The 16,443-nt window shown below is 37.0% G+C and overlaps 1 protein-coding gene across 3 annotated transcripts in view; it reads left to right on the top strand.

Annotated features, from left to right (window-relative positions):
• Nucleotides 1–15,096, top strand: part of EDEM3 (ER degradation enhancing alpha-mannosidase like protein 3) — a 42,723-nt gene extending 27,627 nt beyond the window's left edge. For 2 of the 3 annotated variants that reach the window (XM_081946289.1, XM_081946291.1), the window contains 6 exons: nucleotides 331–484; nucleotides 1,058–1,252; nucleotides 5,099–5,264; nucleotides 6,615–6,800; nucleotides 10,485–10,532; nucleotides 11,374–15,096. In XM_081946289.1, the coding sequence (XP_081802415.1) occupies nucleotides 331–484; nucleotides 1,058–1,252; nucleotides 5,099–5,264; nucleotides 6,615–6,800; nucleotides 10,485–10,532; nucleotides 11,374–11,750 (1,126 nt within the window). In that variant the 3' untranslated portion in view covers nucleotides 11,751–15,096. The remainder of the gene's footprint in view (nucleotides 1–330; nucleotides 485–1,057; nucleotides 1,253–5,098; nucleotides 5,265–6,614; nucleotides 6,801–10,484; nucleotides 10,533–11,373) is intronic. The other variant, XM_081946290.1, reaches the window with a different exon arrangement.
• The last annotated feature ends 1,347 nt before the right edge of the window (nucleotides 15,097–16,443 follow it).

Here is a 16,443-nt window from a genome sequence, read left to right as displayed (position 1 = left end):
CGCTGACAATTTCTCAAGTGCTTTTTTAACCTTTCAGCTTCCGCGAAGCTGTGGTGTTTTTTCGGGGGGGGTGGGTGTTGCGTGCTTTTAAGTTAAGATTGACACAATCTTATAAACATTTTTGGTAGTTATTTTTTTGCCTTCTTTCTAAGCTAGAGGCATGACTAAGCCAAAATCACCCACTCAGGAAACTTTTAAGTACTTTACTACTCATACTCATTAACAGAAATCCATAACACTCTCAAGGCATGCATGTCTGCTTTATATTGGGACCCAATCCATTCGTATCTTAAAACGTTGATAATGCTGCTTTGCTTGCCTTTTTTTCAGGGAAGAGGGCTTAGGCAGTGGACCAAAGCCTCCGCTGAGAGCCAGGGATTTCATGGCTAGTAATCCTGAACATTTAGAGATACTGAAAAAGATGGGAGTCAGCTTGATTCATCTCAAAGATGGACGAGTACAATTGGTGCAGCATGCTATCCAAGTAAGGTCTCACTTTGTCTTAACCTTCTTTTCATTTATGTACAATAAAATACTTTTTTGAAATGCTTGCTCTAACCTCTCTGAACTATTTGGACAATACATATTTCTTCATGCTATTTATCCTAGAGATAATAGGTATAATTACTTATTCATGCTTGGCTATCATGGTGCTGATAGTTTCATGAGAGACAGGTTAAAATCATAGGAAAATTATAGATATGTATCTATAAAAGTCCAGGACCTGAATCATCTTTATCAGGGGTGTCCAAACTTGGGAACTTTAAGACTTGTGGACTTCAACTCCCAGAATTCCCCAACCAGCTGGCTAGGGAATTCTGGGAGTTGAAGTCCACAAGTCTTAAAGTTCCCAAGTTTGGACACCCCTGATCTTTATGGTGGCACCAATGACTTTGGAATTCCTTCTTAAAGGATAATTGTTCTAAAACTCTTTGAACCAACAATTAGACCGATTCAGTTATAAAGATCTCTCTCCAAATATCTCTTCGTTATTTTGGATTTAGTAGAAGGCTTTGGAAAATGCTAATTAAAATATTGACTTTTTTACTTTTGTTAGGCAGCAAGTTCATTAGATGCTGAAGATGGCTTAAGGTTCATGCAAGAAATGATTGAGTTATCCAGCCAACAACAAAAAGAGCAGCAGCTACCTCCACGTGCAGTTCAAATTATTTCCCATCCATACTTTGGCCGGGTAGTTTTGACAGCAGGGCCTGCACAGTTTGGAATGGATCTGTCTAAGCACCAATCTGGGGTATGTGTTGTCTTTGAAATTTTACTTAACCTACATCTTATATTTTGTGGTATGTGTAAATGCAGAATGTGAAGTTATTGACATGTATTCAGAATATCTTAAAGTTTGCTATGAAATGTTTTATTTAGGAAAGAGGCTTATTAACTTGCATAAAAAGAGCCTAAATGATATTCCATTTTTAGTAGCTAGCAAATAATCAGTTAATGAAAAAAGGACCTCTTATTTATTTATTTGATTTGGAGATCACCCGACTTCAAAAAGGCTCTGAGAAGCTTACAATTCACACAAAAAAACCTAAAGAATAAAAAAGTATCTCCAGAAAAGTTGAATGACCAAATTGGCCTGAAACCAGTTAAAAAACTAACAAAAGACTTGGTATCTAATCAAACCTCATCTGGATTTTTGACAATTTAGAAACAGCTTTAAGGTGAGACTCATGAAACTACAGAGAGATGCTGTTCCAGGGGCAAGTACCATGATAGAGGAGGCACACTAGGCAGGCATCAATATATCACATTCTTTCATTGATGACCATTCTGCTTAATCTTGCCAGGCAGGCGGAAACTATTGAAGATAGACAGTCTCTTGGATAACTGGGCCCCATTAATTGCATTGGCATCCATCAGTCTCAAAAGATTATGGTATCGTGCTCTGGAAAGAGGTAAAGCTAGAATGTCCTCTCCAAAGCACGAGGCCTGGGTAGATTAATATGGAGGATAGACTGTTACCCAAGCAGCAGATTTCCCCCTCTCCATGTCACTGAAATAGTCCAATGGAACGTCTGAGTCGATACGATTGGTTCCAGCTGCATCACAGGAGTTACCAGAACATGGTTGTACACAGTCACGAACTGCTTCCAGGACTCTGGCTCCGGATTTTGCCTCGAGGTTGACTCCTGAAGCCTTTTCCGGTAGTGGATATAGCTACAAGGCAGTGGAGGTTTGTAATCAGGGTTTCCCTTCTCCTAGAAGATGGTTCTGCTGCTTTATCTGCTGTTGGGGCATAGAGCCCTCTTCACCTTCAAAACCGTTGATCGTCTTCTCCTGTAACCCTGGAAAGGGGCCCTTACGAGGTGCTACCAGCCGGGCCAGCTGGACCAAGGTTTTTTAAGGAGGTGTTACTCCTCAATCATTCATCCTTTGTCCTGGCTTGTGACAGGCAGAGCCTGGCTTCCCAAACGTTGGGCCCAGGATGGCGGGTTTGCCCCATTAATATTGTATGTCATAATCAACACCCTGAATTGTAATTGGAAGCAAAGTGCAACCAGTACAGCTCATGAAGCAGAGATGACACATGCTTGTAGTATAAATAAATAAATAAATATTTATTTCTTAGCCGCACCCTCTCCCGAAGGACTCGGGGCGGCGTACAATGAAACATATGAAATAAATATGTGGACAAAACAAACATATAACAGAGACATATACCGAGACATACACAAGGAGGAGGTCGGCTGATGAATAAAAAACAATTAGAATACAGTGATTAAAAAACCCCTAAATAATTAAATATAATTAAAATACCCAATTAAAAACCCGTCAGGAGCGATATGGTTAGATCAAAGTTGAGCCAGGCCAGCTACTTGGAATAGGTGGGTCTTAAGCTTAATACGAAAGGAGCGGAGGTCAGAGGTATTCCTAATATCCAGAGGGAGGTCATTCCACAGGGCTGGGCCCGCCACAGAGAAGGCTCTACTCCTAGGCGCCGCCCCCCGACACTGTCTAGTGGACGGCACCTGGAGGAGGCCCTCTCTGTGCGAGCGGATTGGTCGCAGGGATGTATGGGGTATGACATCCCCACCCCCCAAATTAGTGAGATAATGGAATCCCCTCCCTAAGATTCTTCTTTTCATATTATACAAGTATTAAACAAGATGATTTGAATTAGTATAACCAAAATATGGCACATCTATAAGGAATCCAAAAGTTTGGAAAATAGTATCATAAAAAAAGGTTTGTCCAAGCTACTTGAAATCCTTGCCTCTGTTAAATGCAAGAACACCTTTTTTTTGTTATTGTTCTCCCTCTTCTCTGCTGGCAATTTCTTAGAGATACTCTTTGGAATCTCATTTGCTGTTAGAAGTTTGCAAAATATTTCTAGCTTGCAATGGGGTATTGAAATTCCTTTGTTTTCAGTTTAGAACACCTCCTGTGAAGCCAGAACAACACACTTTAAGCTTGAAACAATTCCCACAGTTATGTTGTTGATCAAGCGCATTTGGTTGATATGCAATATAATAAATGCTCCAAATATTTACTATTTGCCTTTTTGAATTAATTTGATTATAACTTAATTAATTTGATTATAACCTTTGAATCGTAGCGTGATTTTATAGTATCGAATTCGAGGAATAGAATAGCTTACCAGTCCCAGTTGAATAATTGCTTGGCAACAATTCTGTCTTATGTTTGGCTTTGCAACTCCAGAGATCAGATTGGACTAAGAAAACCCTCATTGTAGCGCTGATGCACATAGAAAATTCAATCTGATTTACAATATAAATATTTTAAAAATGTTTTCAACTTCAACAAGTGGTTCAGTGATAATAATAATAATAATAAAATTTTATTTGTTAGCCGCACCCTCTCCCGAAGGACTCGGGGCGGCGTACAATAAAAACATATAAAATACAAATATGGACAATACATACACAAAATAGACATATACGTGGAGGAGGTAGACAGACAGATGGAAACAATTAAAATCACAGTTTAAAATCCCCTAAATAAAATCACAAAATTAAAATACCCGATCAACTATAGCAAGATATACAACTTGAATATGCATACAATTTAAAACTTAGCATGCAACTTTTTGGGTTGGAATAGTTTAACTGTGGGCTTGTCTTACATGCTTTCCTATTAAGACTTGCGTTAATGAAAATTATGGGTTAATTTTGGTGTCATCTGATTCAAACCTTTGCATTCTAAATTACCAGATGCTACAAAAGACTTCGGACCAAATTTGATCAATATGGTCCTTACCTTTTGGCTGTGTACATATTTTTATATAAAGATGTACATTGCATTTATGTTGCACTTTCTCAGTTATGTGTTGTTAGCTAATATGTAAAATACGTTGGAAGCTTATTTCAATGCAAGAGTGTTCTTTTCCAGAAGAATATCATGTTCAACTGTATTTAGCAGAGATGGTCACCTTGCTGTTAAGCTACAAATCTCAATATCTTCCACCACTGCCCATATTGGCTGAAAATCCAACATATGGGGGCTACAGTCTATTCATATTTTATACAAAACACAATGGAGATATTCAGCAAATGATTATAATCGTGCCTTCCATTTCTTAGAAGACATCTTATGCTGAATATGATTATCTCAGTTCCATAATGAACTAGACAAGTGTTAATCTATCATGAGAAGCAGATTTTTTTTATTTAAAATTCATGTAGGAACTAAAAGAAATTTAAAAATGTACCATTTTGGACCAGCCCTGCAAGGTTATGCAATCCCATATCAGATGCTCAATTTAATATATTAAAAATATTTAATACCCCCTTTTGTCATATGATAAATTAATAAAGCAGCTTCAAAATGTTCCTAAGGTTGATATCATTATTCTTATTTAGCCTAAGAATCTTATTGTTATTTAGCATAACAAATATAAATGAAGAAAAACATTTTGTATTAAATGTCTGAGTTTTAAAATTACTGACTGTGTTCCAGTGCCGTTTAAGTGAATTAATTTCAGTGGATTTATACATATTGAATTTTGTATTAGACTTGATAGATTTATTTGCTAGGAAGCTATTCTTATGTTTTGCTGGTGGAATGCAAATGTTCTACAGACTTGAATATTGTATACTAAAGCTTTTAATCTCTTCCACAGACAAGAGGATTTGTTGCAGTCAGTAAACCATATAATGGATGCTCTGAGATTACCAATCCGGAAGCACTGAAGGAAAAAATTGCTCTGATGCAAAGAGGGCAGTGCATGTTTGCTGAAAAGGCCCGGAACATCCAAAAAGCTGGGGCTATAGGCGGCATCGTTATTGGTAAATTATTCAAAATTATGCAAATGTACTATAATTCAGTGTAGATTTTCTGAATTGTCACAGGCAGGTATGAAACTTGCAATCTAGGATATTATCTGAATGGGTTATATAATGACCCATGTATAACAGCAAAACAAATAGAATTCCTTGAACAGCTTCAGCACTTGCTGTCTTAAGACTTCAGTGTCTTAAGCTTGTACAGGTAGTCTTCGACTTATGACCACGATGGAGTCCAGAATTTCTGCTGTTAAGTGAGATATTTGTTAAGTGAATTTTGCCCCCATTTTAGACTTTTCTCGCCACAGTTGTTAAGTAAATAATTGCAGTTGTTAAATTAGTAATACATCTGTTAAGTGACTGGCTTCCCCATTGATTTTGCTTGTCAAGAGGTTGCAATAAGTGATCACGTGACCTTGAGACACAGCAAGGGTCATAACTATGAACCACTTGCTAAGCATCTGAATTTTGATCACATGATCATGGGGGGATACTGCAAAGTTTGTAACTCTGAAAAATGGTCAGAAGTCACTTTTTTCAGTGCTGTTATAACTTTGATTGGTCCTTAAATGAACTGTTGTAAGTCGAGGACTGCCTGTATTGATATCTGAACTGTACGCCAAGCGGACTAGAGAAATAGATTGGCCAGCCACAAATTTATTTTGCTCACTATCTGTTGACAAAGCCAAAGGACAAGTGGCAATAAGTAGATGTAAGAAAGACAGTCCAAACAGTTGCCTAGTAGGTTCTTTCTGGTGACTTGTGCTAGCTTAGTGATCTTGGCTTTTCTTTTTTAGAGTGGGATATTTCAATACGTCATTGTATTCCCTTTCTAAGCATGTAGTATGATTTGGGTAGTGGGACAGAAGCTGTAGACTAGAGAAACAGAGATAAAACACCTACATTATTTTAGATCTTGTTGCTTAGAGATGCACGCAGATATACACATACAGTATGTGTGCTCAAAGTATATCAATAGAAGTTCTTTATCACGCTCACTGTAATTTTTAATTGTGCATCCGGGATTTGGATTCTCTTCATGACAGCTTGCTGTATTAAGCAGTTGATATTACCCATTATATAAAATCAGCACCTATCCATAACATCTTGAAAGATATATTTAAAATGCCTTTAAAAACCTTATGAGTATTTTTATTTCATAGATTACACAAGATACGCTGTCCCTATTTCTGTTAAAGTAATTTTCCAAAAATTATTGCTGCCACAAAAAGAAATACATCACTTGGGTCAATCTGCACATATAAAATGCTCAATAAAAATGTGGGTGTGGTAGAAATGATGGAAATTTTCATTGAAAATTTTAATGGAAAAAATTATGTTTGCTGTATCTAGATGATAATGAAGGAAGTAGCAGTGATACAGCTCCCCTTTTTCAAATGGCGGGTGATGGCAAGAATACAGATGATATCACTATCCCCATGCTGTTTCTCTTCAACAAGGAAGGAAATATTATTCTTGATGCCATTCAGTCGTATGAAGGTGTAGAAGTGCTGCTTTCCGATAAAGCAAAAGACAGAGGTAAGGACAAAATTGCTGCTTTCTGATAAAGAAAGGGAGGTAAGAGTACATCTTTGTTAAGATTAAAAGCAGTCCCAATGAGCCATACAGTAGTACTTAACTTAATGATCAGTGGCTGTTCACATTTACAGTTATGTGAATGAGTGGTAGTTACAACTGGGCCTCGGAGTTCCCGCTATTGGTCATGTGATTTTCCTGGTGGCTTTTCACAAGCAAAGTCAATGGGAAAACTGGCAGAAAGTCAGAGTTGTAGTAACGGGAGATCCTTACTTAACAACCTGTGCAGTCCTCAATGTTGCCATTGTTAATCAGCATAGTCACATGACACGATTTATGTCTACATCGCTTAGCAATGGCAATTCCAGTCCCCATCATTAATTGAGGACTACCTGTAGTCTGTAGTTACAATTGTGGAGAATATAGAAAGAGAAAATGAGAAGGAAAATGTAATCAGATTGAAAGTTAAGCTATTAAAGTTAATAAATGAGAATCTATTCCAGAATTTTCTGAAATAGCATTATTTATTAAATACTCCGACTGAATTTCTTTAAATGAATCCTTACTTTGCACAACAAAATAAATGTATTTTTTAAACAAAACATTTTAGAAAAAAAAATGTGTGAGGCGCAGTGCCTTACCATTGTATTATTCATATTTATTATTATTATTCATATTTATAGACCGCCCCCTCTCCCGAAAGGGACTCGTAGTAGTTTATTAAGGAAATGTTGTAGGTTTACCTTTGCAACTCCAGGGATATTAAATCAGTAATTCCTAAGCTGTATATGTAAGGATAAAATGAACTGTCTTCTGATTTTATGGTCCTCCATGATAATACTTGAAATACAGCAATCAACTTTTCTGCTTGCCAGTTCAAGCCCATAATACAGATTTAGAGAAGAAAAATGTATTGCTGTGTCTTGATATGAATGTGAACCTTGTAAAGTTTATCAGTGAATGTTCATTCCATAATCTTGAAAATAGCACTTTTAAAACAATGTTAAATAGTAAAGATTAATTCATGTAGTGTGCCACTGTCCTACACAGCAAAATAAATCTATACATTTTTAAGCATACTAGAAAGATCAGATGATCATAACTTGTAATGCAAACAAGCTCTGTTGCTGCAAATGTACCTTTGCTGATATCATGTAACAGACTAAAATTTTCAGTGCTTTAGGACCAAACAGTTTGTCTTGTAGCAAATTCTCATCAAAACTCCTGTGGATTTTGAAGTCTGAATTAACCAACTGCAAGTTCGTGAAGACTGTTTTTCTTTTTCAACCTAAACGTTTTGTTATTTTTTTAAAGAACATTTTATGCAAAGTATTGCAATGCCGAACTTTTAGGTTAGTGTGGAAGTATCCAGAAACAGCATAATTTCATTGTTTTTTTTCCCCTGTCTGGAGATTTGGGTTGAATTATTTTTAATTATTAAATAAATACAAGTTTAACCCAACCATTTTTATTGAAAGACTTTGGTCTACCTTTGGTTTTTAGAGAAAATTCTGAACTATGTATAATAGAAAATGGGGTTTTGGAGATTATAGCAAATTTATAGGTCAAACTCCAAATTTCACCTTATGTTTTGTTTGTATAAACTACCAAGAGTTGTCTCTATTAGGCATTCATCCTGTTTCCTGGAAATGACTGCTATTTCAAATCGTAATTTCTGTCAGACCAAGTATCTAAAAAGAATAAACAATGGCAGCTGGACCAAATGTCTCAGTTTAACAAACTTTGGTCCAGTTGCCATGGTTTAATCTCATCCAAGTTACTTTTACCGTCAAAAAGCCCTTTTTGCCTGAAAAAAATTATTTACAATCAGAGAGAAGTCATAAAAGCAAAGTATAGCAAATATAGTGAATATAGGAAAAATAATAATGTGGAAAAAAGCACCACTTTCTAAAACCATAATTCTCAATATAAATTTTGCAACATTTAAGGTTCTGAGTATTGATCACATAGAAGAGTGGTTATCACAATATCACAAGAGCAATGAACATTTCTGACAATTGGGGCTATGCGTTTTGATTATGTGGGTATATAACAGGCATTTAATCAGAAGTAACAATAAAACAGACTCGGAAGAAACTTCACCCGAATTCCTATTTAAGCGAAGACAGTAGGAAGTGTCATAGTTAATTGTTAAGAATAAAATAAATTCTGACAAACTAAATTCAGTTACTTTGAATTCTCTCTGTGTGTGTAAATGTTAAGTATGATCCTAACTTTCCCTGTATTCTATGGGGAATATGTTTGCTATCAGATTGTCACCTCCATTTCAGGATTAGAGTATAAGAAGTGTGTGACAGTATTTTGAAGTGGTTTTTCTTGCTCCACAGCCAGTTCAAGTCAGTGTTGGTGGAAGGGAGTAGTTGAGCCCTAGTCTGCTACTTGTGGAGTGCCTCGGTACTCTATAATCTCCACCCTCCTTGTATAAGTCTACATGAGGCCACTCGGAAAGGTCATTTGTGATTTGGAATGAGGTGTCATCAATATGCAGATGATATCCAGTGATACATCTCTGACCCTGGCTGACCAAGTGAAGCTGTTGAGCTTCTTTCCCATGTATGGAGTTTGTGAGGGCCTGGATACAGAAGAACAAGTTGCCCTCAATTCTGCCAAAATGGAATAGTTATGGCTTGGGGACCCATTCATTCGGAAGTTGGAGGGTTTCCATAATTTTGAATAGAGTGCACTATCCTATTCAGACTAAGTGCACAATCTGGGGATTCTCCTGAATTCATAGCTCCTACTCAACAGGTGGCAGCTTTGGCAAGTGAGGCCTTTGCCCAAAGCATTTTGTGTGCTAGTTGCACCTATTCCTGGACTGAGATGCTCTGCTCACGATCAATCACTCCTTAGACACCTTCCAAGTGGACTACTACAGGAGCTTCAGTTAGAGTGTATGGAGACCATCCAGAAGCTTCAGTTAGTCCAGAATGCAGCATGTGGGTAGTTATGAGTGCATCTCATTATGCTATGTAATACTGCTACTGTGCGAACTGGACTGGCTTTCATTGGCTTCTGGATATGATTCAAAGTGATGGTTGTCAGTTTAAAAACCCAGTATGGCTTAGACTTAGGTTACTTGAGGGACTACCAAAGAACATCTCCCCACCCCACATGTTCCCACAGGGAGGATACGCCCCAAGCCCTTTCTTTTAAATCTTGTCATGGGATGTCTGAAGCATGTCTTTTCTGTGGTTGCTCCTCTTTGGAACATTGTTATTCCTCATCCCACCCATATACAACTGGCCCAACTCTAGTTTTTAGGAAAGCCATTAAGAACTGGCTCCCTCACCTCCCCCTGTCATTAGAGGCCAGTTGAGCGGAGTCCCCTTTTGGTTTTTCCGTTATGGTTCATTGCCATTTCTATATTTTGTATTTTATATTTATATACTGTATTTTTTTATGTTACATGATGGAAGAGGATGTTGTTTGTTTTCATGCTTTTTGCTTCTCAGAATCACACTATTTGAGTTGGATGGCTTTATAAATCTCACAAATAAAGACATCCATATAAATAGTTGTTTGAATCCTGTTGAGATCTTATTTAGAGAGGTTTTTTTCTAAAGCAGCTGCTAAGTAAATAAATGAACTTAATTGAAAGTTGGTGGGTTTGTGGATTTATGCACATGTACTTTTTCTCTTCTCCTTGTGCTACCTTTGGAATGTCAGCAACTATATTTAAAGATAAAACGATTCCAAACTACATTATTGATAGCAGTAAGTATTAAAAAATATCTGTACATACTTTACCAAGAGAGAGCGAGAGATAAAAGATATTTTGAGATGTTTCCTTATACTACAACTAAGTAAAATGTAAATTAGTCAGCAAGACCTAGACCTTAATTAGTTTATGTCTAGAAGTTATTGGGATGCTGCTGACATGTTGATCCAACAAGAAATGTACAAAATCTAGTTGTAGAAATACGGCTACTATGTTGGGTGCTCTCATTAAGAAAGTTGAGGTATTTTCTACGGTATCCTCACTGCTTTGTCAAAAAATCACCACAGCTCGAAAATTTGATGAATATTTTAGATGCACATAAATTATGAGAGGCAGTGACTAGTTTATTAATTCCAACTTTAGGAATCTAGTGTAGTGATGAAAGATTTCTTTTCAAATAATGCTGGAGATTAGGATTCTAAGTACATCCTAATATTAGAATGCTTTGAAAATTTAGATTCAAAATAGATAAACATGGTTTTAGGCATATTCTGCTAGGCTGTTTATTTTAATGCTTATATGATAAAAACAGTTGCTTGGGATAAGGGGAAAAATTTGGTCCCATGGAAACCTAGGTTGATCAGTTTCTTGAGGAGAACATTATCCTTGTTTTAGCAATCAAGTAAGTAATTTATACCGATTTCTTTATAATACTTATCTAACAGATGTAAATCTGAAGAACCTCAAAGGTGTGTCAGTGGGAGTTTAACTTTGACACTATTAATCATAGTTAAGAAAAAGCCAATTGATATTGCTTGTGGTCATAGGGTTCTTCTAGCTGGAAGTAAACTAGAAATGTTTTAAAGAATTGTTTTTTCCCCCCTCTTTACTTCGAAGATTTGGAAATGGAAACCGTGGATCAGATGTCAGCTGATAATGATTCTCACAATCAGAAAACGGAAGAGATTTCAGCAGATTTGAACTTGGTCTCTCAAGAATCTGAAGGAGAAGTTGAGATGAGCTCATTTGCAGAGTCAGACAGCAATAGTTTTTCTCAGACAAACCAAGATTCTTGTACCCCTGAATTCCAGCAAACTAGCAGTAGCAGTCAAGCAGCAGAACAGGATAATCATCCTGAGGAACAGTCAAAGATTGAGACAGATTCCAGTCCCAGTAATAACTGGAGTAATAAAGACCAATCTATGGAATCAATATTAGCTGATTGGAATGAAGACATAGAAGCATTTGAAATGATGGAAAAAGATGAACTATAACTTCAAATACTTTGCCTGTGAACTTACCAAGGAGATAATGGCCCTGATATCTGAAATTCAAAAAGAATTGTTCAGTATTGCGACAAGTAGCCAGGTTTTTATTGGCAAAAGCCAGCATGTGTTATAATTTGAACTTTTTTTTTTTGTTTACCTTGTTTTTAAAAATGGGAATGTGCAATCGACCCATTTGCAGAGTTCCTTTGCATGGTGCCGTAATACAGAAGGTTCATTCAGGGAATGATATGAATTCTTCCTGTGTTCCAGATTGTTGTGGGTTAGTTTAGCATAATCTTTGGGAGGCAAAGAAATGACTGCAGTGGGATTAATGCACCAGTGAGCCTGAATGGCCAGCTGTAGCTTTACATCTTGGCCCATAAAGGCCACGAATGGCAGGTGTGACAATGCTGTTTTTGAGAGTAAATATTGTATCTCAAAGTCTTTTTGGAGACTTGGTGGAAAATAGTTTGTTGTGCCTTTATGATGAAGGCGAAGCAGTGGGTAGCTGTGATTGTTTTGTGCCACTTAATGTAGTAAGTGTGCTGTACCTCCTTATCACTTTTTCCATTTTATCACTTTGGAGAATGACCGATTCACTTGGATGTTATTCTTTGTTCTTAATTCAAGACAAGATAGTTTATAAACCAAAGGCAATGTGTTCTGTTAACAAAAAATGAAGAAGAAAAACTGGATAATTCTTAAAGTGGTTTATGGATAATGGGACAAAAGCTCTCTACACTCCCATCACTTTGGTTTTGAATGTTGTGCATTAAATGGCAAGTTCAAAATGAGCCAAACTTAGTATCCTTCCCAATCTCCGGAAAAGGTACGAAATCAACTTGTATTAGATTTAATTTATTTTATTCTGCATTTTTTATAATTAAGTGGGCCTTACATCAAAACCATCCTATTCTGTGTGTATCTTAAAATCTGTGTGTTTTCCTTCTATAAAAAGTGGTCAGTATCTCAACAAGAAATAATGCATCCTTAGCATAATAGAAAGCCAAGCAAAAACTAGTATCATGTATAATTGAGAGGTATGCAAAATATGTTGAATTTGAAATCTTTCGACTTCAAATTGGGTGGAACTGTGCTTATTGGCACAGATGCCTTCCTGATCAGGCAGGTAGGTATTTTGTGCGTTGCACTTCTGGAAAAGACCTGTTCAAACTTGGAACAGAGCAGTTTGAATTCAGCATGTTTTGAATTCAGAACATTTGCCATGTCACTAGTATAGATTTTTTTTTCAATTGTAGCAGAAATATTTCACAGCAATCATGTTTCACAGATGTCTTAAGTTTATATTTAGTTTCCTTAAAAAAACAGTGTAGCAAACAAAGCAAATAATACTGTCTAACATAGGTTCTTTGTTTTCATTTTTTTTTACTTTTAGGAAGCAAAAAGTCAAATTATTTGACACAGCCATATTGCACTGCGCCCTATACTTGGCCTTTTCGTGTATAGCTGTTTTGTTGCAAAAATTGACAAAGATCATACGATCAAATGCAATACGTAGTATGGGAAGGCTTATCATATTGCAAAGACGCTTACATTGCATCTCCCTGCAGGCTCCTTTATTACTGAAACCTGACTATCCAATATTGCATTGGATAGCAGATTTCTGGAGGAACCAATGGCTTCCCTCTAACACAGCATTTTATTTCCCCATAGAACTGAGTGATAAGAGTGGGTTTCTGTATCAGGAAAAGGTCAACTGCAAAGGCATGAGAGTTAAACTAGCTCTGTTATATTCCAATTGAATTGGGAACTGAAGATGGAATGAATTATTCTTTTGCTCTCGTATGTCGGAGTTATTTCTTGGTCACAAAAGATTGATACACACTAAACGATTAAAACCACATTGCAGTTATGTATGTACAGTAGGTGGGTAGGGCAGACTGCTGAAAGGTTCTTCTGCAAAAAATATTACAGTGTGTAAAGCAGCCTTTTAAATGTACAGATCAGAATGTTTTTAGGAATGTGATACCTAGGTGAATTGGATGCAAATTGTCATGAGTTTTAGTGAATTAATAAAACAAGTGTCCTTTAACTTTTTAAAAAAATTTATTTGCATATAATGAACCCCAAATTGTGTTTAGATGTGAAATTTGGTTTTTACCCACTAAGATATTCCTTCAGAGAACGTCAGTACCGGTTTCTTTAATGTGCCCTTTGATAGTTTAGAGCCCTTTGGTAGAGAACGAGTTTTGAGCTGACAAAATACATTAAAAACACCTGGAATGTATTGCAGGTCCAGAATAGGAACACCTTTAGTAAAAGGCTTTTAAAATATTTCTTCTGATTTAGAAAAATTTACCAAGCTGCTATTTTCTTTAATCCTGTAGCAGGACTTGCTCATTTTATTTCTGATAAGATCATTTAGTCGTGTCTTCACAAAGCATTTTGGACAGATTCTTTTTGCACAACAACCACTAAATTTTTACCACCTCTTACATTAACTTTTAATTAATGCAGCTCTTTATTAAGAGTTTGCACACCTGCTGTTTCCAATGCCTAGGTCATACCATGAATGTTAGATTATGCCTGCCATTAAATATCTGCAAATGCTTTGAGTTTTCCTCATTGATTCAGGGATTATTGAGATATTTGCTTGCCATTATAAAGGAGCATCTGAAAGGTGGTAGTCTACCTCAGATATAGCTTGTCCTTTTTATATATCTAGTTCTTCATCACAGCCATAAGCCTGCTCAACAGTAAAAAGGTTTACATATTAATTATATTAACGGCTTTTTGGAGAGAAGTTACCTAATTTAAGATCTTCATATTAGCCCTTTTAGACTATTATTCTGGCACGTTTTATGAGACGCACGAAGGTCAGCCACTTGCATGCATCTAATCTAAAGGGAAGTCTTGCAGAAGTTGGCATAATACTAGTTCATCTCTCATTGGGCTCTTCCTTAACCTGCTTGTTTTGTCTCCCATCTTTTTTCCCATGTGGTTACTTAGTGCAGGTACAAAGAGATCCAAGGGATGATATTATACCCACCCGTCAGTACAATAAAGAGAGAACATTCTATGAATGCATACCATACATCCACATTTTTGTAAGACTTTTTACCAGCCCAATTTACAGCCATATATTTTCTTATGATGTAATTTATGAAAAAGTCTAAAGGGGTGCTTGTTAACACTACTGTTGGATTTTTCAGTCTGGCGATTTTAAGCGTATACAATATCCCTAAGGGCAAACGTGTACTGTGATGTAAAAGTCTGAGCTCAAAGTGTACATAATCTTTGTATATAAAATTGTCTACTTGATTATAATTGCTGATTGTAAAGATTTAATAAAACATGTAAATATATACCTGGTCAAAGTGCTGAAATGAATTGTTCATTGAGACTTAATGATTTAAACAAAGTTGATGCTCCTCAAAATAATCTCTGCTCTTCATAAGTACATGTATATTCCATTAAGTGCATACACATTAATCCAAATTACACATGCACATGCTTATTTTAAAAGACATATCTCTGAGAGGAGTGAAGAGCAATATGCTAAGACCAGATTGACAATACTTTGGAAGGATTCCTAGCAATCACGGAATGCACTAAGGTCTGTAGAAGCTTCCTACTGAAGGAATTAAGTCATATATTCTCCAGTGCAAGTATGTCCCCATCTATGCATAACTATGGGCTCCCTGTATTGAATCAACATAAGCATCAGGTATTCCAATTGGAATCTAGGATGAAATAAACACAATTAAGATTTTATTTTTGCAGGTGCTCAAGGCTTCCTTCAAAGCTAATTTTCTTAGAGGAACTATCAACATCTTGTGGCCCAGTCCAGCACTTCTCTGCTATAATTTCCTGTTTTGAATCCTTGTTTTACTTGAACTAATAAACCCTTCATTCTTTAAAGGTGCAGTAGATGTTTTGGGATCTAATTTCTCTCTTTGGAAGATGTAATCTGGTAACAAATTTAGGGTCGCCCAGATTGATTACCAAACACTGGACCTAAAGGTGTTCTTTATATCAGCAGAAAGAGAAAGCCATTTTCCTTTGGCCTGGTGTCAAGCATGCCTCCTTCAATATCTCCTTCTTTACGCAAGGCTATCATCTAGGCAGCTGCTTTGCCTCCCGAAGCCACAGCAACACTTCTCACTTTGGCAACTTCCGATGAGAAAACTTCCCCATACTCTTGCATGTAATCCCAAACTTGTAGTAAAAAAAAAAACCAGTTGTTTGGGATCTCCTCCGTAAATCACTCCAAGTGGAGGAATCTGAGGCATTTGGTGCCTTTGGGGGTTTCCCCCCCTCCTCTGGGGAGCTCATACTGTTGCTGCTGTGGCTGGGGGCTCTCCCTCTTGCTCAGCTCCGGCAGCTGTTCCCAGGGTCATTTCAGGACTAATCAGGTCTCCTGCTCCCCCCTCCGCCTGCTCGGCTAATACACTCTCCCTTTCAGTGACACTTACACGGATGCGCCGTCGTTCCCAAGCCTCCTGAAAAAGGTGTAAAGCATGGGTCATCATGAGATCCTCTCAGCTGCCTGCCAGTCATCCTCTGGTTTTCGGCTGGTTGTGACCCTTGCCATTGTCTTCTGCTGGTTGCAGGGGTTTGACATTTGGGTGCTCCCCCCATGGAAGCTTTTAGCTCCGGGATGGGTGCAAAATGAGATCTTGTTTCATGTCAAGCATGCCTCCTTCAATATCCAAGAAAGGAAAACCTCAACTCCATT

This window comes from Natrix helvetica (genome assembly GCF_964273705.1).
Source record: "Natrix helvetica genome assembly, chromosome: 3".
NCBI classification, from domain to species: domain Eukaryota; kingdom Metazoa; phylum Chordata; class Lepidosauria; order Squamata; family Natricidae; genus Natrix; species Natrix helvetica.
The sequence above is the reverse complement of the archived record's forward strand: the minus strand, read 5'-3'. Positions and strand labels throughout refer to the sequence as shown.